The sequence below is a fragment of the Cyprinodon tularosa genome, unplaced genomic scaffold (genome assembly GCF_016077235.1).
Source record: "Cyprinodon tularosa strain WSP-4 unplaced genomic scaffold, ASM1607723v1 ctg385, whole genome shotgun sequence".
Classification (NCBI taxonomy): domain Eukaryota; kingdom Metazoa; phylum Chordata; class Actinopteri; order Cyprinodontiformes; family Cyprinodontidae; genus Cyprinodon; species Cyprinodon tularosa.
The window spans coordinates 390,984-415,144 of NW_024039102.1; the positions used below are offsets into that span (position 1 = coordinate 390,984).

Below are 24,161 nucleotides of genomic sequence, written 5' to 3' on the forward strand. Positions count from 1 at the left end.
GCCCGACTTTAGCTTAGCAATGGTCTTTTTTTCTCTGCATAGTCGTTCTTCTGCTGCTGATACCTCAGCAGAACACCATAAAAATGTGTCAGGCTCCATCTAGTGGCTGGAAACACAAACAACATCCATGACATCTTTCCCCTACTTTTTCTTTTTTTCATTAACTTAAATTTCTTACAATTTACTTTTAATTTTTCTGTTTTAAAAAGTCAGCCAGGGGCTGAGCTTACACCCTATTAGGGGAATCTCACGGAATTGAACAGAAAACATGGCTTTTTGGTAAAGCCTTCTTGAGAATTTACCACCTAGTTTGAAGTCAAATAGTGCAATATGTGCAGTCTGCTGCATATACACATATAGATACATCATTTGATTTAACCTCTAAATCTCAGAACAAAATAAATGAAATTTCTGAAAAAGCCCTTGGAAAGAAATTATTGTCACTCTTGGATTAATCAAAGAGCAGGGGGGATTGCAATTTCAAATTCTTGTTTTACATACAATAAATTAATGGCTGCTGTTGTTTTCTTACTCCTTGCATGCATCTTGAAAAATATAGACCAATATAACATACATAAGACAGCTAAAATGCACAGTTTTTAGTTTTTGTTTTTGTATTGTATTGTAATGGGCTCCATGTTTACACCATTAAGCTTTCTCTCCCTGATTCTTTCATGAGAAGAGATCACTTGGAACAAAAGCCCTTTGTAATGTATATTAAATAAATAACAATGAGAGTTGACAAGAGTTTTAAGTGACAAAGGTGTAATTTGGAGTTAATTCTAGATTATTTTAAACGAGGACGTGTTAGATGACTTAGATAATTGTAGTATGAAAAGTGATTATTGTAAAAGAAGTGCAAAAACGGGAGACTGGCAAACAGTGAACCGAAGAAATAAGAAAAGGAAAGGATTTAAATCTGGTAACCAAAAAAGAGAGGAAAATAAAATAATGAAACAAAAGTGATTCTTAGATTCCAGAACCCATGTGCTTTGAATCCTTTAAAAATAATTTAGGCAATATATAAAATAGTAGGAGCGCTGAAAGAAATCAAAACGTTAAGAGAAAGTGATTTATTGGTGTTATGCACAGATAGGGATCAGGCGCAGGGACTAATGAGATGGAAAACATTATTGGGAAAACAATCAAGCCACAAATATGGCAGGAAGGAGGAAAAGTAATGGGAGTAATATATGGAGTATAAACTGATCTGACGAAGGAAGAGGTTAAAGGAAATGTAAAAGGAGCTCGGGTGATTAGAGTAAATCACTTGTATGTTACAGGAGAAGGACTTAGAAGTCCTAGTAAGACAGTTATTTAATTCATAGAAGAGGATAGATTACCCAAAAAGTGATGATTGGGTGTGTCCGTGAAACAATGAGGCATTCCTCCACCAACCAGATGCTACAAATGCCAACGATTTGGACATATTGCTGCTGCTTGCTGAGCTAATGCCTGGGATCCCTAATCTGGAGGGGAGAGGGGAGTATGGGAAATGTTCTAAATGAACTAAGTTAAAGTGTTGTAATTGTGGTGGAGAACATAGTGTTGCATTTAAAGGATGTGAAGCTTAAAAAAGAGCAGAGCAGGTACAACATATACTGTATGCGTAAAAGAAAAAGTTACCTCTGCAGATGCAGTTAAAAAGGTAAGTAAGTTCAATGTTAATGCTAAAAGCATTCCTGTGCACCAAACTCCATCTCAAACAACAGAGTAAAGGCAGAGCCAGAGAACCTTAGGAAATACAATGATTGTGGAGAAAAAAAAAATGCTTGTTGCTTTTATTGTGGAAGTAATAAATTGTTCAGCACAGACAGATAGTAGAACAGAGATAATTAAAATATTTCAAGCAGCAGAAAAATACCTTGAGATGGTCGACTTGTCTTTTGATTTAAAGTGCAGTTTTAACAACTGGGATACACGAAAGTCAACAGTGCAATAAAGATGAAACTTGATGATTTTATCCATATTACAGTGGAATGCAAGAAGCTTAAGTGCTTATGGCCAAGAGGTATTTTTTTTTATTGACAGACAGAATGTTTAACCAAATACAGTCTGTATTCAAGAAACCTGGTTAAAACCATCAATTGATTTTATTCCTAATGGATATATAGCACTATGTAAAGATAGAAATCCAAACGTGGGAGGAGGTGTTGCTATATTTGTTCATCAGGGAATTAGTAATTCAGTTTTGAATATCAATGAAGAAATAGAAGTAATTGGGGTTGAGGTATGGATTAGTAAATCAAAATTTAACATTCTAAATTTTTTTTTGACTCTTGCAAAAAATGAGTAGAGAAAGACTTGATTATGTGAAGGAAAATGAAAGAAACATTTCAGGTGGAGATTTTAATGTTCATAATGCCTTATGGGAAAGTAAAAGGACTGATGAAAATGGGAACATAATTAAGGAATTCATGGATGGTTATAAGTTAACTTGTCTAAATGATGGAAGATGTACTAGATTTGATACAGGACATGGAGCAGAATCTGCAATTGATCTTACTCTAGTGTCAGATCACATAGCAGGAATTAGTCAATCAAGTAATTAATGATAACCTCCTTGGAAGCAATCATCATCCTATTCTGCTTAAGTTGTATAATTTTAAGGTAGTAGTTGAAGGAAATTGGTATCCTAATTCGAGAATGAGTGAAGCTAATTGGGAAATGTATAATAAGATATCAAGTGACAAATTTATGGAAATTACGCCAAATTTAAGAAACGATATTGAAGAAGTAAATTCAGTGATTGTAAATATGAATCTGCAGAAAAGGCCATGGAGAAATAAACTGGATTAAAGGAAGATAAAATGGTTCCTTGTTGAAACAATGAATGTACAAAAGCTATTTAAGTTAGGAATAAAGCATTTAGATTTTTATTAAAGCATTTTATTAAATAATAATAATGTAACTTTATTGATCTCATATTGGAGAAACGTACCTCTGGGTTTAACCCATCCCCTTGAGGAGCAGTAGGCTGCCATCATGAGGCAGCAGTGTGGGGGGTTAAGACTCTTGGTCAAAAACCTACAGTGGCGGTCTGTGAGAGTGGGGCTTGAACATCAGGATTCCAAGCTCTATGCCCTAACCACTAGCTGCCACTCCCCTTTCATTCATTTCATAGTTTAATATTATACAAAAAAGCACAGTCTAAAGTTAGGAAAACAGTTAAATAATCTAAAAAGAATTATTGGAGGGGTTTTTGTTGTACAATTGGAACAGAACTTAAAGTAAACGAGATCTGGGGAATGATGGAAAGATGGGACGAATTAGAAGGGATTAGAAGGAATTTTTCTTTACCTAGAATTTAAGATAATCAGTGTGGAGCTATAAGAAACAAGGAAAAAGCAGAGATGTTTGCTAAGTCTTTTTGAAAGTGCATATCTCTCAAAATTTACTAAATGACAAATTATGATGGAGATTGAAAATGATTGAAGATAATAGAGAAATTTTAAATAGGAAAGAGAAAGAAGGAGGTGTTTAAGATAAAGATTTTACATTGATTAAAATTAATAGAGCTTTGATTGGAGGTAAGCATATATCTCAGGTAAAGATAGCATATGCTATAGGATGATTGAACAGTTATCAGATGCTGCCAAAGGAATAGTTTTAAAGTTCCATCCATTTCCTGACACACTTTAAGTGGGGTTGCAAGGGGTGCTGGTGCCTATCTCCAGCTGTCTAAGGGCGAGAGGCGGGAAGAGGCACCCTGGACAGGTCGCCAGTCTATCGCAGGGCAACACAGTGACAAACAGGATAAACAACCATTCACGCACACACTTACTCCTAAAGAGAATTTAGAGAAAGGAAATTAACCTAACATGCATGTTTTAAAGCATGCTTTTTTCTAAGCCAGCACCAGACATATAGGAGAGCACATGCAGCATCTTTCAGCAGCCTGAGAACACATGGGAACCAAAAGATCAAGTAGGGTAATCCAAGCCATACCCTGCAAGGTATGAGGCAACCTGAGAGACAGCAAACAGGGTTTCGAATCAGGGTACAACTCCTGTACAGTTACTCTTTGCTGGGATTTTCGTTGTTTCTTAGTTCCTCATGTGTGTTTTCCCCAATGTCTCCTGGTTTTCTGTGTTTTGTTATTTTTGGATTTTTGCCTCAGTTTCCACCCTTTGGATATTCTGCATCTGCAAGAAACCAATTCAGCTTCCATCTCTGCATTTTGGTTCTCTAGAAACCTCCACACAACCTTACAAATATAAAGCAAAATAAATGTATTTTTAACCACATATTTCCCTTTGCCATAATGACTCATGGTAAAAACGAATTTTTAGACCATTTCATTATTTTGTGTAGAAGTGAGTAATATCCAATGATGGCATCAGAAAAAAAAACCCTGAACTATCCCTTTAATGATATCATCACTTCTGCTGCTGATGTCATCGGGAGAGGTGGAAAATAATTTTATATATATATTATAAACAAAAGCAGCATAAACAATAATTTTAACAACACAAACCTACAATGATCGTATTATGTGGGGTGACAACTTAGCAGGAGCACCAATTCAATTCAATTCATTTTATTTATATAGCGCCAAATTCACAACACATGTCATCTCAAGGCACTTTACAGTTCAACCAGATCATACAGTCAAATTGATACAAAGTTTTCTATCTAAGGAAAACCAGTTGATTGCATTGACTCATTGACTCAAATACAATCCCCCACACTAAGCATGCTTGTAGCGACAGTGGAGAGAAAAAACTCCCTTTTAACAGGAAGAAACCTCCAGCAGAACCAGGCTCAGTGTGAGCGGCCATCTGCCGAGGCCGACTGGGGTTCAAGGAGACAGAAGCAGAGATACAAAAAGCAGCTGTAAAAGGCAGCCCCGTCCAGGAAACACACAGCCAGGCAGACGAGCTCCAAGGCAGCTCCCATGCCAGAGGACGAAGAGAGCACATCCACTCAGTCACGGTCAGAGAAACAGGACCACACTGGAAAACAGGCCGATCTCCAACATCTATAAACAAGGGTGTTGATGGAAGCAGCACAGCTGATATTTCTCTCCAGGATGACGTCACAGCCAAACAGGAACAGACGAGGCAAAGCTACTCTGAGGAAAAGCAGAGAGAGCAGAAGGTTAGAGATTGAACTAGACTTGAACAGATTCTGCAGAATGGGAGAACAGAGAGAGAATGAAGCAGAATGATGAAATGGGGGTCCCTATGTCCTCCAGAAGTCTAAGCCTATAGCAGCATAACTATAGAGATAGCTCAGGATAACCTGAGCCACCCTAACTATAAGCTTTATCAAAAAGGAAAGTTTTAAGCCTAGCCTTAAAAGTAGACAGGGTGTCTGCCTCACGGACTAAAACTGGTAGTTGGTTCCACAGGAGAGGAGCCTGATAACTTAAAGATCTGCCTCCCATTCTACTTTTAGAAATTCTAGGAACCACTAGTAAACCTGCAGATTGAGAGCAAAGTGCTCTGTTAGGAACATAAGGAACAATCAGATCTCTGATATAATATGGAGCTTGGCCATTTAAGGCTTTATATGTGAGAAGGAGGATTTTAAATTCTATTCTGGATTTAACAGGAAGCCAATGAAGAGAAGCCAGGATAGGAGAGATATGATCTCTCTTTTTAATTTTCATCAGAACTCTGGCTGCAGCATTTTAGATCAGCTGAAGGCTTTTAACTACAGTTTGTGGACTTCCTGATAGTAAAGAATTACAATAGTCCAGCCTTGAAGTAACAAATGCATGGACTAGTTTCTCAGCATCACCCCTGGACAGGAGATTTCTAATTTTTGCAATGTTCCTCAGATGAAAGAAGGAAATTCTAGAAACCTCTTTGATATGGGATTTAAATGACAAGTCCTGATCAAAAATAACACCAAGATTTTTTACCTTATTATCTGAAATCAGTTTAATCCCATCCAAATGAAGTGACTGACTAATCAGCTTCTTTTTCAGAGACTCTGGTCCAAAGACTATAACTTCTGTTTTGTCTGCATTCAGAAGCAGAAAGTTAAGAGTCATCCAGGTTTTTATGTCTTCAAGACATGCCTGTAATCTATGTAATGGGTTAGTTTCATCTGGATTTATAGACAGATATAGCTGGGTATCATCAGCATAACAGTGAAAATTAATCCCATGTTGTCTAATAACTCTACCAATTGGGAGCATGTATAAAGTAAAGAGAATTGGTCCTAGCACTGATCCCTGTGGTACTCCACAGGTAACCTTTGAGCGTGTTGAAGATCTATCATTAACATGAACAAACTCAATTCGATCAGATAGATAAGATTTAAACCAGTCTAGTGCTGTTCCTTTAATTCCAACAAAATATTCAAGTCTTTCTAAAAGAATATTATGGTCAACTGTATCAAATGCAGCACTAAGATCCAACAGGACGAGCACAGATACAAGTCCATTATCTGAGGCCATGAGCAGAGGCGTGCACAGACATTTTGGGGGGCAGGTGCTTAGGAGGGGGGGGGGGGGGGGGGGGGAGGGCACTTTTTAGCGCACGTGTAACACTTAATTATAAAAAAAAAATAAACGCATGTTGAATGAAATTTGACTTTTATTTGTAACATTCTCTAAACGTGAGTTTTCAATGGAAAAACGTCACATCACCAACAGAACAGACTAAAGCATACTTCTTTCATCTGGCTCATCTCCCTGTTTTCCCTCACCCATCTGTTCTCCCTCATCCTGGTCTTTTTCTGCCTCTGTGTCTTCCCTGAACTCTTCCTCATCTCCTGTCCTGGTAGATGTTGATGGTATAGAGCTTCCCTGCTGTGACTGGGTACAATATATTAATAATAACCATCATGACAATAATAATGATAATAATGATAATAATGATAATAATAATAATAATAATAATAATAATAATAATAATAATAATAATAATAATAATAATAATAATAATAGCTTTAACAAATATGCCACATTAGTTTAAATAATGGGCTATTAGGGCAACATGACTGGAAGTCTTGTCACGTGGATATGACTTATGGTAGCCTACAAAATAATAGCTATTTTAAAACCTGCTGCACAAACCACTTAAAAATAAAATGTGAACAGCTTTTAAGATTTTTCAATATGATTAACCCTCCTTTCTTGGTATTGTGCTGCAATTACTAAATCAATATACAATTAAGACAATAAAGAGACCAAAATGTGTTAATTTATGTTGCCTAACAAAACCTATACAACAGAAAACGTTTGTCTTAACACATAGATTTGTACAGAAGAGGATTAGGGCCACTGAAAAAAAAAGTTAACTGATTTTTACATTTTATTTCAGTTTAACATGGGAAAAAAGTCAGAATTCTGACTTTTTTATTGTCAGAATTCTGAGATTAAAGTCAGAATACTGAGCAAAAAGTCAGAATTCTCAGCAAAAAGTCAGAATTATGAGAAAAAAGTTAGAATTATGAGATTAAAGTCAGCATTCTGACTTTTTCCCCATACTAAACTGAAATAAAATTTAAAAATCAGTTAACTTATTTTTTTTTTTCAGTGGCCCTAATCCTCTTCCGTATTTGCAATTGCAAACTCTACCAAAATTATTTGTAGCCTCTGTGGTCGTCCTCACGTTATCTGTCATTGACTTGGGCTTCAGTGTAAAACTTTCAGAATCAGAATCAGGTTTATTGCCATTGTTAGTGAAGGAGTTCACAAACTAGGAATTTTTTATGGTACAATCGTGCAACATGAAACATAATATGGAATAGGTAAATAAAATTATAAAAATATCTAAAAACTGTGGGTATACGTCATGCAATAAAATAGACTAATGTATACACTTAAGATAAAAAATATGGATACAAAATATAAAAAGTAAAATAGCATCTTACAAGGAGACAACTAGTTTATCAGGTGACCAGTCGGCAAAATGCGTGTTTGGTGCTGCTGAATGAGACATTTTAATGCCCAACAAAATGATTCTGCTTGATCTGTATATTACCTGGCTAATGGGGCACGGGAGAAGCAGCCTGTCAGCGACCGTTCCTGCTATCTGAAAACTGCTATGATGCTGCGCATCTGGCATGCCCTGCGGGCGACTGAGCGAGTTCACGTGACAAAGGAAGAGAGAGAGGCTGGTCGTTTGTGCGCAAGTAGGTCGGTCATTTCGGGGCATTGTTTCAGTCGTGTTTAATGGCTCAGGTTTTCAAAAGATCATTTCAAAACCGACCTCAGTAAAATCTTAATAATATTAATAATAATAAAAAAAAAAAACGAGTTTCAAAAGGGCATTTTCTTTGATAGAGGGCAAACTTCCTAGTGCTTTAGCACCACCTAGTGTCTATGTGTGCACGCCCCTGGCCATGAGAATATCATTAGTGACTTTCACCAGAGCTGTTTCAGTGCTATGATGAGCTCTAAAGCCAGACTGAAACTCTTCAAAAAGTTCATTATGGTGTAAGTGATCGCAAACTTGTTTGGCAACTACTTTCTCAAGAATTTTGGATAAGAAAGGAAGATTGGATATAGGTCTATAATTTACCAAGTCATCTGGGTCAAGAGACGGTTTCTTAAGCAGAGGTTTAATTACAGCAACCTTAACAGCTTTAGGTACATATCCCTGTAACAGAGATAGATTAATCACATCTAAAATGGAGGAGGAGATAAAAGGGAATACCTCCTTAAATAACCTGGTTGGAACTGGATCTAACAAGTTGAAGGCTTAGATGAAGACAATAATTTTGCTAATTCAGAAAGTTCAACTGGATCAAAGCAGTCTAAACCCGGTTCAGATTCCATGACTACCTCAGGTACAATCGCGGATAGAGGAGTGCTTATGATCTTATTTTTAATAAGATCAATCTTATTTATAAAGAATCCCATAAAATCATTGCTGCTAAGAGCAGGTGGAATGGACGGTTCAACAGAGCTATGGCTCTGGGTGAGTTTGGCAACTGTATTAAAAAGAAATCTAGGATTATTCTTATTCTCCTCTATTAATGAGGAGCAGTATGCTGCTCTTGCTTTACAAAGGGTCCTCTTATACAGCAGTAAACCATTTTTCCAGACTAGGAAGGACTCCCGCAGGCCTGTGGAGCGACATTTTCTCTCCAGTTTCCTAGCATTTTGCTTTCCAAGTACGCAGCTCTGCATTAAACCAAGGAGCAAGCTTTCTATTTTTAACGGTTTTCATTTTCAAGGGAGCTGCCTTGTCTAAGGCAGTACGCAGAGAACTAGCAACCCCATCAACAAAATCCTCAACCTGTGAAGGGGAATAAGCTATGCTTTTGCACTCTGCAGCACTGCTCAGCGACACATAGGACAGAGAAAGTGAAGCAGATTCTTTAAAATTTATAACTGCACTATCTGATAAAGATCTACTAAAATTGAACCTTCTTTTGGGGGAGGAGAACTCTGTTAAAGTAATCCTGAAGGTTATTAGAAAGTGGTCAGAGAGGACAGGGTTGTGAGGAAATACTGTTATTTCTTCACATTCTATGCCATATGTCAGCACAAGATCCCAAGTATGAAGATGAGAATGTGTGGGACTATTCACATTTTGAACAAAGCCAATAGTGTCTAAGATAGCATTAAAGGCTGCTCTTAAGCTATCGCCTTCAATGTCAGCATGGATGTTAAAATCTCCCACTATGATGACCCTGTCAGTATTTAATACCAAATCAGAAAGAAACTCTGAAAACTCATCTAAAAATTCAGATTAAGGGCCTGGTGGACGATACAAAGTTACAAAAAGAAGAGGTTTTCTTGCCTTGAAATTTGGATGAGGGAAATTAAGGGTTAAATGTTCAAAAGAGTTGTAGGTATTAACTGTTTGGGAGTAATCAGTAAGTCAGACTGGAAGATTGTTGCTACTCCTCCTCCTCGCCCAGAACCTCTGGGTATGTGAAAATTTAAATAGCTTGAAGGAGTTGCCTCATTTATGCTCACATAATCCTCTTGCTGCAGCCAAGTTTCTGTAAGGCAAACCAGAATAGGGTTGAGCACAAGACCAACCCGTTTTGAGGAACAGGGTGCGAGTTTAAATGCTGCATATTACTCTAACTTTGTGTTTAAAGAAAATATGGCCACCCTTAAGTTGCCTCCAAAGTAATATATTTTTCTCACGTGTTATTTTATGAGGTAACATATAAAAATCTGTAAACAGTCAACAATTTCTAATAAATGAAAATATTTAAACTAGCTTAACATTGCTGCCAAGAATATTTAACAATTTCCTTAACATTGTTTAATATATAAACAGATAACTGTAGAACAAAGTCCATCTTTGTCAGCACGTAGGTTCACTGCACGTGTCTTTAATTGATGATTAACTGTTGATTATGGGCTGAGGGCTCTAGATCCTTTATACCGTACTTGTACATCTGCGGTAAATCAAGATTTTTAAAAATGGTGTCTTTAAAACTCTCTACAATATCTTAAAACGAATCTGGGAAGTTTTTAAAAGACCAGAGCGATTTGACCCACTTTGAAGCAACATCACTACAGATAAGCTGAAGCTCCTTGATTTATCTTTTACTGTCCATTGTGAGACAGCAGGATATCTGACATGTTTTAAACAAAAATATCCAACAGTTCATATGTCCTTTTTGGACAGAAAAAAACCTTGTTTGAAGTTGAACCTTTGTAATTAACCAAATGCCTATTTCACACGGTGATTTACAAAGATAAATTCCCCAAATATCCTATGTGACTTCCTGTTTTTTTTCTTTCGCTCATTTTGTCTCCCATAAAAAAACTAATCTCTCTAATCTTTCTAAGGAAAAGCATTCAGTGGCTGACTAGTGAGCTCCACGGTGCTGGGCAGTGAGCACAGGGCCCACTAGAGGACGTCGGGCCCTCAGGCCACCCTTGTGAAGTCTGTTTCTGATTGGTTTGTCAAAGACATTCACACCAGTGGCCTTCTGGAGGTCATTTTGTAGGGCTCTGGCAGTGCTCCTCCTGCTCCTTCTTGCACAAAGGAGCAGATACCAGTCATGGTGATGGGTTGTACATGAAAAATTACAATTAAAAGAATGACTTTAAAAACAATTCTAAACTGAACTTAGAGGATGATGCTTTTTTTTTTTTTTTTTTTTTTATTTATTTTTTTTACCTTATTTATGTTCATTTACATTTTTTGCTTTGTACATTTTTTATTAGTGTCCTGATTTTTCACGAGTTTTATATCTGTCTGTTTTTCTTGAGTTGTTAATTTTCCACTTTATGTACATTAATTCTAACATCTTTAGTGTTAAAATGTTCATAATGAATAAAGCTTATTTTATTCCTCCTTTTTCTGACACTGTAAAATATCATGTCTGTTCCTACCTGTAAAGCTGCTGTTTTCAGTCTCATGACGTAACTTCCTGCTCCCTCTCCTGCACTAGCATCAAGCTCTGAGCAGTTACACCTGTCGCAGCACCAACTGTTGGGAGTTGCTTTAGCTGGAAACAAAACTCTATATTTCTGGCTGTTCAAGTGGGTTACTGCCAGATTCTTGAGACCAATTTGTGTAATTAGACCATCCAGCATTCCTAGTTTTAACTTCCTGATATTACCCTGTCTTATGTTTTCTCCTGCCTCTTTCTGATCTCTAAATTGCAGGATGTCTCTGTTTATATTTGTGAACCCTTAGCGGTAGGAGCTGTTGTTCGCTCATCATGTTTTGATCTGTCTGCATATTTACAAATTTTCTTAGGTGAGCATTGCTGAAATTCTGTCCCCACGGATGCAGCATGGAGAAAGTGGAAGCCAAAAATTACGTAATTTGGCTGCAGAGACCTCGCGGACACGTAAAGCATAAACCAAATTTATTTAAAATCAATGGGGATGATCACACCCGATTTCTCACAAGGGGGATTGTGTAGGTCCGACTGAGATAAACCTCAGGTCTTTTTTAGTCGGACCATGCAGCAATTCAGCTGCAATTTCATGGGCATGACAGAAAGAAAGACGCAAGTCAAAAGGTAATATATATCTGCTTTGGGGGAAAATACTAAATAAAATCTGTTAAGCGTACAGGAAAAGAGATACACGGCAAGCAGGACAGACTAGCCCAAAAAAAAATCTATGAAACATTAAAAAATAGAATAGCCTACTTTACCCATGATAGGAGTTCAGGAGGACACAAAATATAGTAGTTATCCTCTTTGAGCCTTGCAAAAAAACGAGGGACAAAAAGCACCACTTCTCCTAAATTAATTAAAGTGGATGAAAAACGGAAAGTGTATTATAGTGATCCTCTTTGAGCCTCACAAAAAGCTAAATAAATAGGGGCAAACTGAGCAGGTAAGTGTGATATATATCTCTCACCTCGTTATGAAAAAAAAGAAAAGAAAAACTTTGATATACTTCCCAGATCTGTCATAGTTCTGGTTCTTTTATGTTTTTTTTTTTTGAGTTTTCGGTTTTACTTTGTTCCATGTTTGTCTTATTACCTTTCTACGCCTCTTCTTCTCATGAAAGGCTACACTTTGCATATTTGCCTTCATAAACATCTGCTTCCAAACAGACTTTGGCAATAAACATGAACTTTGGATGACATATCCTAACTTTTTGATTTGATTTAATAATAATTTGTGCGCCGTGTCCCAAGTCCATTGCATCATCAATGACCCCATACACACCTACCGTGGACTGTTCTCCCTACAATGACTGTTCTCCCTGCTGCTCTCTAGGAAGAGGCTTCGCAACATTCAATGCAGGTCCAGCAGATTCTGCAAAAGTTTCTTCTCCACTGTCATCAGACTGCTGAATGTTTTGTAAAATGGGTTATCGTATTTTATTTTATTTATTATATTTTATCATTATATATATAAAAAACCCTGAAATGTTAAAACTGTAAATTTACAGTCATATGTTTGTATTACTGTTTTTATATATCACATATCCTTTGTATGACCATGTTCAGTTTTTTTGTATTCTAGCTGATATATATATATATATATATATATATATATATATATATATATATATATATATATATATATATATATATATATATATATATATATATATATATATATATATATATATATATATAGAATATAATTTTTTTTAAAACCCCCAATAATAGTGCCAGCCTTCAGAATCCAATATCAGTTGGACTTTAATTTCTTCTACACCCCTCAACTTTAATCATTAATATATAGTGAGAGAAAAAAATGGCGGGCTTGCAGGATTACCATGAGACATGACAGCATAATTACCATGAGGAAAAGAGGTATTTATGTTGTAATGACAAGTTAACAACATGTCAAGAGACTTTGAAAAAATATATAACCTTCACAGATGCCTCACATACCTAAAACTTCCTCGGATTTGGTGATGTCAACCAAACTAACATAAGGGAAACTGAGAGATTTTAAGAAGTCAGCCACTGAATGCTTCTACTTTGAAAGATAAGTATGTTGAACATAAAGTAAATGAAATTGTTTTATTTCTGTCCAAAGAAGACACACTAAATGTTAGATATTTTTATTTAAAACATTTCAGATATCCTCAAGTCTCACAATGGACATAAAAAAATAAATCAGGGTATATCAGCATGTCTGTTGTAATGTTGGTCCAAAGTGGATAAAATATCTCAGGTCTTTTGTTAGCTTCCTGAATTCATTTAAGATACTGTAACAATATTAAAGCACAAGGTACAAGTACAATATAAAGAGTCTAGACCCCTGAGCTCATAATAAAAAGTTAAATATTAGAGAAAAATTGAAAGACAGTCCCCACATGCTGACCATGATGAACTTTGTTTCCCAGTTATCTGTTTATATATTTACCAAACAGGTATTGAGGAAATAGTTAAACCTTCCTTGCAGTAAAGTAAGCTCATTGGAATATTTTCAATTGTGGACTGTTTCCCAATTAATGTTAAGCATTTTTCATTGAAATCCAGCTTTAATTGAAATTCCACAGAGTTAAATGTAATAACATTTCTGAGTTTAATATTCTATTGGTTGATAAATTTCTAAAGAAGGACCAAACATGGTTCTTTCCTTGTGTCTATCTGATGACCCAAATACTTTCCATCAACAATCTGATGAGCAATGACTATTTTATTGCTTTTTCCTCAATAAAAGCATTATAAACACTTTTAATCTGGAAACTACTCTAATCTGTGCTTCTAATCAACATTAAAAAAACAGTTACAGTTGGAAAAATAAGTATTTGACCCCTTGCTGATTTTGCAGGTTTGCCCACTTACAAATAATGTAACGATCTACAATTTTAATCATATGTACAATCTACTTATTTTTCCTCATCAGATGGTTATCAGTTTTTATAAATACTATGATGTGAATTTCTGGAATTTTCTTTGGGATTCTGTCTCTCACTGTTAGAATGTACATATGATTAAAATTATAGATCGTTGCATTCTTTGTAAGTGGGCAAACCTGCAAAATCAGCAAGGGGTCAAATACTTATTTCCCCCACTGTAAGTATTAGCATTGTAGGAAAATTCATATATTCTACTTTAGCTATCACTCCAGATTGACATGATCTTTGAAAATTGAGAAATTACGATCAGCAGTCTATCTACATAAACTTGTTTTAGTTGTATAAGTATTTTTGTAAAGGCTAATAATCTGAGCTACATGACTTTCATACCAGTTAAACTATGTAAACAACAACGATTTATTGTCCTTAATATGGTTCAACTTAGATTATCCTCTAGAATATTCTATCCTTGAAATTTGAGAAATTAAAACTGTTTTTTAGCTTATTGAAATATGTGGAACATGTGGATTACAGTTAAGATGGTATCATATTTCCTATGATTCAGATTTAAGATTAAAGTTCAATCTCTACAAACAACATTTATATGTTTGCTTTCCAATGTACTTATTGTTCTCTGAAGTCAAAAGGCCAAGGTTTCAAGTCTTATCTGCATGTGATTCTAAATAACACGTGCAGATAAAATAAAATGGGTGAATGATTAATCCTTGGTAATGGGATATATAAGGTATGGGTCCCAAACAGTCCACAAAGCAGACCTGCAGAGACTTAAACTTAGAATGGAGCTGACAATGTTTTTCCGAGCACTGCTGCTAATCTGCTCTCTGTCTATATCTCAGCTCCAGGCTTTGACCCACAAAGAACTAATTTCCCATTCAAGGAAAAATGGATCACAGGTAGAAGATGCTGAAATTGTTCCTAACCCCCAACAAACAATTCCACAGGACATCAATACTGTGCTGAGAGAGTTGATCGCCTCGGTGGCTGGACTGAAGGTGGAGACAAAGTACCTACAGAGAGATCATGAAGGTATATTTAGTAGCAGCTGTTTAGAATGTTTTTTTGAATGCTTGTCTCAATGAAAGAACAGCACAATTTACCATTTCCTTTTTATTACTACAACAGCTAACACGAGAGAGCTGAAAGATGAGTTGGAGAAGGTGAAACAACTGTACCAAGGTTTTTATCAAACTACATTATTCCTGCTTTCATGTGAAGAATATTTTTATATTATAATATGTTTAATATGTAATTGCTACTTTTACAAGTAACTAATTTCCAATATCTAGAGTGTAGTACAAATATATGCATTACAATCTGTAAGGAACTGCAGATTGTAAAAAGAAAAAAAAGAAACCTCTCAGTGAATCCAAATCAGAGTGCTTTTATTTGACATTGTACCGAGTACAATTCAATTTCTTTAAGGACAACACATGCAAGAGACACAATACAAAAACACATATGGTCAGACAGCTGCAGCAATTGGAAGGATGAAAGTGTTTGAACCTGGTCCTTTATTTGTGAGGTAGTGATCCCTGTGTAATACAAAAAAGAAAAGACATTTTTGATTTTTAACAGAATTTATTCCAATTAAGTAAAGCAGTCAATACAGATAATAGATATTACCTTATCTCTAGTCCACCTCAACATTTCTCTTAGAGGGTGCAGTTGAGTGTGAACTTAAATGTAGGTTTTTTTATTCATCCTAAAGCTACACCCTCTCAAGATGCATCTGACCCAAAGTCTAAAGCAAATCTTCCTGTTAACAGTTAACTAAATAGTTTCAAACAAAATATAATAATACCACACATAGGGTGTAGATGAGGATACATGGTCCAGGGGGGTCCTGTCATTATGCCTCTAAATCATGATGCACCCTGGTTACTTGGCTAAGGTAAGTCCCTTTGGTTGATGAGTCTGCATGCATGACTTTTGCCTGGGAGTCTGGGGATTGAATGCAATCCATAGATGCCACACAGGACTAAGACTTTTGTGATAACATTTTATAGCACTAATACACAACACCTCATCTCATTACCTTTTACAAAGAAAATCCAATAAACTCAAACGGTCATATTGGTAAAAAGTTTTCTATCTAAGGAACACCAGCTAAAGTAGGTGATGTTAGACATTTATTTACATTTTCTTATTGACTTACAATGATTCATCAAAGCAATAACTTTGTAATTTGTTTTTGTTTTCACACACAGCTAAGACAGAGGAGTTGGACAAGCTGAAACAACAGCACCAAGGTATTTAAAAAGTGAGAAAAATGAATAAAGAAAGCAACACCAGCTTCAATTAAAGTATAAACATACAAATATTTCTTTTTAAATCACCATATATAAATTCAAGTAAAATCTTGTGTGATAAGAATTGTTTTTGGATCAGTAGAGGTACCAAGTAACACAGTACAAATACTTTATTACCTTACTTAAAGGCACATGGACTTTGTGACCTACAAAGTTGTCGTATACGAGTTATTTTAAATGATTCCTCAGGCCAGTATACAGTGCTTGACACTATCAATGCTACGAGCGGGGCTCCCCTCTTATCTAGTCAACTTAGATATATCTAAGTAAGTTGGGGGAAGACGCAGGTTGGCCAGGTTATGTGACCTAGAAGAACAAATTGCCTTACGACCAGACTCTTATATAGTCATGGAAATAATGCTTTTCCTCCAGTATTTTTCCACCTGTTCGACCAATGGTCAGGCAAGGAAAAAGTTTAAACCTTCTATGGAGGCAAAAAAAGAGAAAACGTGAAAGAGATCATGCGCGAGGAAAAACAAGAGTTGATCTTGGAAAGGAGGTTTTTTGTTGGTGCAGGCTGAAAGAAGAACCTGGATGTAAAACCGATTCTCTTTCCTCAACTTTATTATTAGACTGATAGCTTAACATTGTGCTCCTAGTATAGAGTCAAATATCTTTCTTATAATTTTTGAGGTTTAGTAGAATCAAAATATGTGCAGAAAAAGCTAGCAGCCTACACACAAAAGGTAACCTAGACGCCCTGTCCAACCCAGTGGCTGTTCACTGGAGCTCCGGCATGTGGCTGCCGTGTTGTGCTCTCCAGAGAGCAGCAGTTTTTCTCACGCCCTCTAAAACTTTACTGGAGTAATTAGTTTTTAGACAAGTTTTACTTCTACTTCTTAAATTTTATCTCTACTTTCTACTCCTTACATTTTAAAAATAGACTCATTCGTTTGGTTTCATTTGTGCTAATTTTCATTATGGCCTGTTGGTATTTGAAAAAAACAAACAAAAACAAAAATCAAAGTATTTAGTTTCATCCAGACAATTAATTTGTTTATGGTTGCACTCGCTACTGCACCAACTTGTTCTTTCACCACATACCAAAATAAATAGTATTTCAAGAGTATGAAAAGTAAAATTTGACACTGTTACTATTAGTTATAAAAGAGAGAAAATAAAGTATAAGAAATTACGTTCCAGAAATGTAGATAAATGTTCCTTTAATAGGTTAGTGCAGTCTGTCCTTAACACTGTCAGGGTTTGGTTGAGGTTTGAGGACCCAAATGCAGAGGCTGAGAGGCAGAGATGAGTTCTTGCTGTTTTTATTGAATTAACACAGTTAACAGACGCAGTAATCCAAAATCCAACACAGAATGTAAAACTTAACCAGAACCATGGAGACATCAGGGGAAAAGAGCACTCAAAAGAAAACATAACAGAACCAGGACCGTGACAAACACTTTTTCCTGTGTTACTTTTTTATACTTCAAGTAGTTTTAAACATGGTATTTTTACTTGAGTAAAAAGCTTAAGTTGATACTCTATCTTCTACAAAAGTGTTTTTAAACAGTAGGATTTGTTCTTCCACTTGAGTAATAAACATTTATACTTTTGACACCTCTGTGCATCAGACATGCATAATAAAAAAAAAAAAATAAATTGTTTACATAGAAATAAAGAAATAATGAATTTGATTTGGAAAACCTATGGGCTGTTCATATTTTCTACTTTATGAGTTTTGGCTAAATGTTACATGAATTCTATAAAAATATGTATTATCGTTGTAGCAGCTAAAATCCTATATTTTAGGCTACTGGTTGCTGTTCCTGAAAACAGTGTGGAGGCTCTGAAGAAAGAAGGTTCAATCCGTCAAAGAAATAACTTTGTAAAATAATTTCATCTATTTTTTCCACACAGTTCAGACACAAGAGTTGGACAAGGTGAAACAACAGCACCAAGGTATTTAAAGAATGTGGAAATGCAATTAGAAAGGAACACCAACTTCAATTAAAGTATAAACAATACATTTGTATTAAGTGCATTTTTTATAACATCACACAATATAAAACAAGCAAAATCTTGCATGATAACTAATGATTTTGTATCAGACATATATAAATGTAAAGAAAGAAATGGTTAACACAGAAACCAATAATCAATTAATGTTACTTACTTATGCCTAGTCATGGTGTCTGCTAAATGAGGTTTAGCAAAATGTTACAAAACGTAACTTAAAAAACATATATTTATTTATATTAAGGTATTATTGATGTATTTTATAACAAATGTTTTGCTTTGTATGATTTCATCTCATATAGAAGATCTTATCAATTTTAAAAGCAGGGCAAACATCACTGAAAATCAGGTGGAGACTCTAAAGAAAGAAGCCGAAGGTTTGTGAATCCAGAAATTAACTTCCTTTGTAAACCATTGCAACCATTAAGGTGCATTCACATTGAACACATTGTCCACTGTTAGAGCAGTGGATTTGCATATTGTCTTTATGCAAACTATACAGGAAAGAGTGGTCAACACTTGGCTCTCTCCACGTGGTACTAGTTTGTCTGTTTTAAGCTTATTATACATTTTAAAAAACAAATAGTGTATTGTTCTTACTAAAAAGTTGGTCATTTTTAAATTCTATACGTTTTGTAGTATTATTCAGCTAATGTGACTTTTTCTTCTTAATCAAAACCAACCAAATCCCAATACTTTCTTCCTTATAGTGAAACGAGTGGCTTTCTCAGCTTCATTGTTGGCCTCAGGCTCAGAAACTCTCGGCCCATTTAACTCGCACGTCCCTCTGATCTTCAGGCATGTTGTTACAAATATCGGAAATGCCTACAACCCAAACACAGGTAACTTGGTTTAATAATTGTTTCATATACTGTTTATTTATATAGTTCAAAGCAAATGTCAAACTTTGGTCAGAAGGTCCTGGAATGATAATGTCACGTAAGAAAAAAATAGCCTTTATATCATGTTTATTGATTTTGGAAAGGTAACTTTCTAGATTTCACGGGTATTATTGAAAACTGGTAGTTTTGTCACAAATTTTCCAAATTGTTGTTAGTATTATTTTATTTTTTCTTTTCTTCAGGGTTTTTCATAGCACCACTGAGAGGAGCCTACCACTTTGCATTCAAAGTAGGTGCAAATGGACATTCTTCACATGCTTCAGGTGCTGTGCTGGTCAAGAACGGAGAACACATTTTTATTGCATATGAACATCAAGTTAATGGATTCGGTTCTTCAGCCAGTGGTGTCACATTGTTGTTAGAAATAGGAGATGTTGTGTTTTTGCGTCAGTGGCAAAACACAAGGATATATGATAATACAAATCATCATACAACCTTCAGCGGCCATCTGCTTTTCACCATATGAGAAGATCTGATTTCTCTATCAACATTATAAATCAGCAGAAACTATTGTTTTATGTTAAAGTTTTAGTTTCATGTGAAAAAATGTAATCAAACCAAAATATAAATTATTCAAACCAACTCTGCTGCACAGTAGTTTCAACAGGTTATTCATGTTCCTCTTGTAGTTCTGAAGGATTAAGGTGATTGTACTCAAGAAGAAGCATCAATAACTGTTTAGAAGTGCTGTGTGAATAAATATCTTTTATAAATTAATCAGTGGATGACTGTGGTAGGTATAGGTGTGTTTGTGTCTATTTTTAGATCTATGTGCATGTAGCAAACTATTCTGAATACATTTTAAACTAAAATATAAAATTTATTTCCCTGCCTTTGAATAAAAATGGAAATTGAAAAACCCACAGTTTGAGTCATGATTTTAATGCATTTAAATACTTCTGTAGTAATAAAAAGCCTGACCCTGATGCAGAAAACCACTCAGAGAACCAAGGGAAAGTTTAACAGGTTTATTGATGAAGACAACAGGAGGTGGAATCTTGAACTCAGTGAGCAGATGAACCGGAACTAAAAGTGGAAGGAAGTTAACAACGGTTACCGTATTTTCACGACTATAAGGCGCATATAAACGTTTTTTTTTTCCCTCAAAATGTGCGGCGCGCCCTTTGGTGCGGTGCGCCCTATGTTTGTTGTTACTGCGGACTTTTGAGACCACCATGCACCATGCAGAACTCCTCATCTCCTCATTGAGTAGATGATGAAAGAGTGGCTGAGGGAGGTGAATGTAAGGAGACCAGGTGGTTTTTTTCCACTCATCACCATCGCTGTTAATCTGTGACTCCATGATAATAAAAGCAGGATAATAAAAGCGAACATATTCTGCCGGCAGAATAATTCCACAAAAAGTGGAAGGCAGCGGGGGCACTGTTTTTTGAGCTTTCGCAAAAGCCGGCATCATTTCCGAGGAGCCGCCCGGCACGGAAAGTGACTCTGACGGCGAAGAAGGGGAAATTGGCATGTCTGATTTAGCGCAGCTGTTTAATTCAGAAACAGGGGATGATGACTTTGATGGGTTCGATTACTACTTTGTAATAAATACATGAATAAAGCAGAATCATACTCAGTTTTGCTCCCGCTCTATTTTTCTACCTGATAACTTAATTCAACAGCAGCCTCTGGGCAGGGTCGCCTCCGGGTTCACCGCGGCGGCTGGTAGGTGTTTTTCATCTAAATAATCTAAAGGATTATAAAAGGATAATAGGACAATAAAAGCGAACATATTCTGTCGGCAGGTTTCAGGATTTTAAGTTAATTGTTGCGTCAATAAACTGTTTCAGAGGAGTGATCACAGCACTCTGTGTCATCAGCGATGTGTCTCTCACGGCCGGCTCCCAGGTTTGATTAATTGTAATAAATACACCTTGCAGCTATATTTGCTGTGATCAGTGGGAATAAAGTAGTTTTAATATGTTTTTAAGTGAGAAAATCCACCTGTAAACTTAATCATTGCAGTCAGTTAATCCAGATTATCATCCTGCCTTCTAATATTAGTTCTGTCTGTGCCACTCAGACCCCCACATACCAGCGGTGCACGACAATAGGAATGTCTCACGGCCAGCTCCCAGGTTTGATTAATACTTTGTAATAAATACATGAATAAAGCACAAACATACTCAGTTTTGCTCCCGCTCTATTTTTAAATACGCAGTAGAGGTATTTAAACGTAGTAGAGGACATGTACCTGTATATAAAAAACTCACCCTATAGTCCGGTGCGCCTTATGTGTGTGTTAAATACAGAAATGGCACACATAACTGAGACTGCGCCTTTTAGTATGGTGTGCCTTATGGTCGGGAAAATACGGTAGTTCAATGGCCGTAGGAAATTGAATAGAGTTCTTGAAACATTGAGGAAACGGGACTCACGTAGGAGGGGGTCTCAGTCAAAATTTGAATCCAGAATGTGTGGGTTTTCCAGAGGAAGGTTAACTCGTTGGAGGGCGGACAGGTTGGTGGAGTGATCCCTGAAGAGTATGAGAGCGGACTGCCACTTGGAATTGCGACGGTACTTGAAGGGATTGTGTTGAAATTTTTCCTAATTCAGTGTGAGAACAAAAGATCCTTCCAGGTGGAGAATGCCAAAACTTCCAGTCAGCGGGAAGGCTTCCTGCCAAATGGCAAAGACAATGACACAGTTAATCTCAGAGAAACAAAGCTCAGATTAGGCTCAGCTAATCCCGGCTTGGCTAGAGTACCCAAAACTGGCAAACACTCTGGCGTTGAGGCAGTGGCAGTCAACTGCTCAAATACTCCCCAGTGATGAACCAACGAGCCGCAGGTGTGCAGGAGAGACAACGAGGACAGGGTGCCACCTGATGGTGGAGGGAGAGACAAACACAAAACAACTCACACAAGCTAGATTCCTAACAGCTCAAACTATACTTTACTCTAACCCTTTTGGACAACCTAAAACATAAAAATTTGTTGTCACTGCTCATTCTTTATGTTTTATGTTGTGCTATTCTGACTGTTAGTATTGTTTTCGTTAGTTGTGAATATCAATATATTTTCGATTTAAAATTTTGTATATGGCTTTGGTCTTTATTCACCTCCCTGGCTCCATTACAAACCAATCTTTTGACGTGACTAATGATTGATAACATTGTTAAGCTTAACCATTAGCTTATCCTGAGTTAATATTAAAATATATTCTCAAATTCTATATGCAATATATTTTAAGGATATTCTTGGATATCTAAAAACAATCTTCATTATTCAGTTATTTTTCTAAGTTTCTTAAAACTATAATATCTATTCTTACCTGAAATCAAACAACAAGCAGTAATGCCTGCTATTGCAGTTAAGTAATACATGTTACAATCTTAAGGAAAACTCATTTAATTGTTTGATATGTTCAATCTGCATTATTCCTTAAACCAAATATTAAGAAGTGTCTTTATTTACGTGGTTTAGATTTTCAACTTATCGACTTTCTGGAGCGCTTTTTTTTCCCAGTTTAAATAAAAGCTGGTTATCATTTAGCACAATAACATTACCATGTTTTTTTCTATCACTATGTCTTTTACCTTTCCATATGAATTCAAAAACTGTTATTTCCAATGAATAAAGGGTTTTCTCTATAGGTACTGATGGAAAAAAAACTGTATTTGTGACAGAATCTTTTTTTTTTTAAATATTAATTAGACCATTAAGATCAATTAGCATTAACCCTTTTTAACTCTTTAATTTCTTTAACTAGGGGCTAAATAGTATATGGGTGATTCTGCTAGCCAATATTTCTTTATTTATTTACAGCCATACATCTTGGCTATATGAAAACATTCTTCAAGGCGCTTACTCTGAATGGTTCAGTTTTTAGAGCTGTTGACAAAAAAAAAAAAAAAAAAAAAAACGTATAAAAAAGCATAAAGCATGTGACGGTAAATGTCTGAATATAAAACCACAATACACATCCTATTATTCCCTTGTTAATTGTCCAGATTAACTAATAATTTTGAAGATATGGCACATTAAATATTTCTCAACCTTGTTTTTTCCTAAAATGTCTGGAACAGAAGCCTAACTTTACAGTAATTCCATTAAAATTATCCATATTTATAATAATATTAACTGTATTAAGTCTGCAGCATGTGTACACAAAAAAATAATCATAACATCCTGTGCCTCGTGGCATACATACTGTACCTGTTAGAAAGCCCATGTTGTCTAGATGTTTTCCATTGGAAACTGTTCATTTATATTGTGTTTTCGGTGAGCTTTTATATGTCTGACACACATGAATGCTCCATAGGGGTTCGAAACCCCATTGTCCGCACCACAGATGCGTGTGAGATGCATGAAAGTTTTTTCTACTGATGCAGCAGTGTACAGCTTGTTATTTCCCGTTTTCTCCTAACATTCGTCCTTTATATCCATATACCTACTGGACTTGCCTTACTGTACATGTCAGAAGGTGAGTTTAATGGTATTTCATTGTGCTGTATGGTGTTACATGCATATTTTATCTTTATATGCCTAATGTTAGGCATTTTATGCTGCTTGATGTTCAGCTACTAAGCTAAGTTGCACCATTTTCGATCTGTGCTGAATATTCTTTTAAAATATATGAGTCATATATGAGTCATTGCTGAATACAGTCTTTGATGTTCAGAGATACATATTTTATGTGTATTATGTATGGTGTGTTCTGCACTGATTGTTTCCTGTATTTCTTTATAGAACCACAGTAAATCCACCACAAACCAGATTTCTGCCTCTATGTCTGTTGGGATCTGGAGGTTTGTCCACTTTCTCCACCAGAGGGCGCACGAGATCTCCTGGAGCATGAGCTGTC

General features: G+C 35.9%; 1 protein-coding gene across 1 annotated transcript; it reads left to right on the forward strand.

Moving 5' to 3' along the window:
- Positions 1-14,920: 14,920 nt before the first annotated feature.
- On the forward strand, positions 14,921-20,197 carry LOC119791267. The gene is made up of 7 exons (XM_038297284.1): positions 14,921-15,205; positions 15,302-15,355; positions 16,387-16,428; positions 18,349-18,390; positions 18,750-18,824; positions 19,158-19,289; positions 19,532-20,197. Exons 1-7 carry the CDS (start codon positions 14,956-14,958, stop codon positions 19,813-19,815), a joined length of 879 nt encoding a protein of 292 aa, XP_038153212.1. The 5' UTR covers positions 14,921-14,955; the 3' UTR covers positions 19,816-20,197.
- The last annotated feature ends 3,964 nt before the right edge of the window (positions 20,198-24,161 follow it).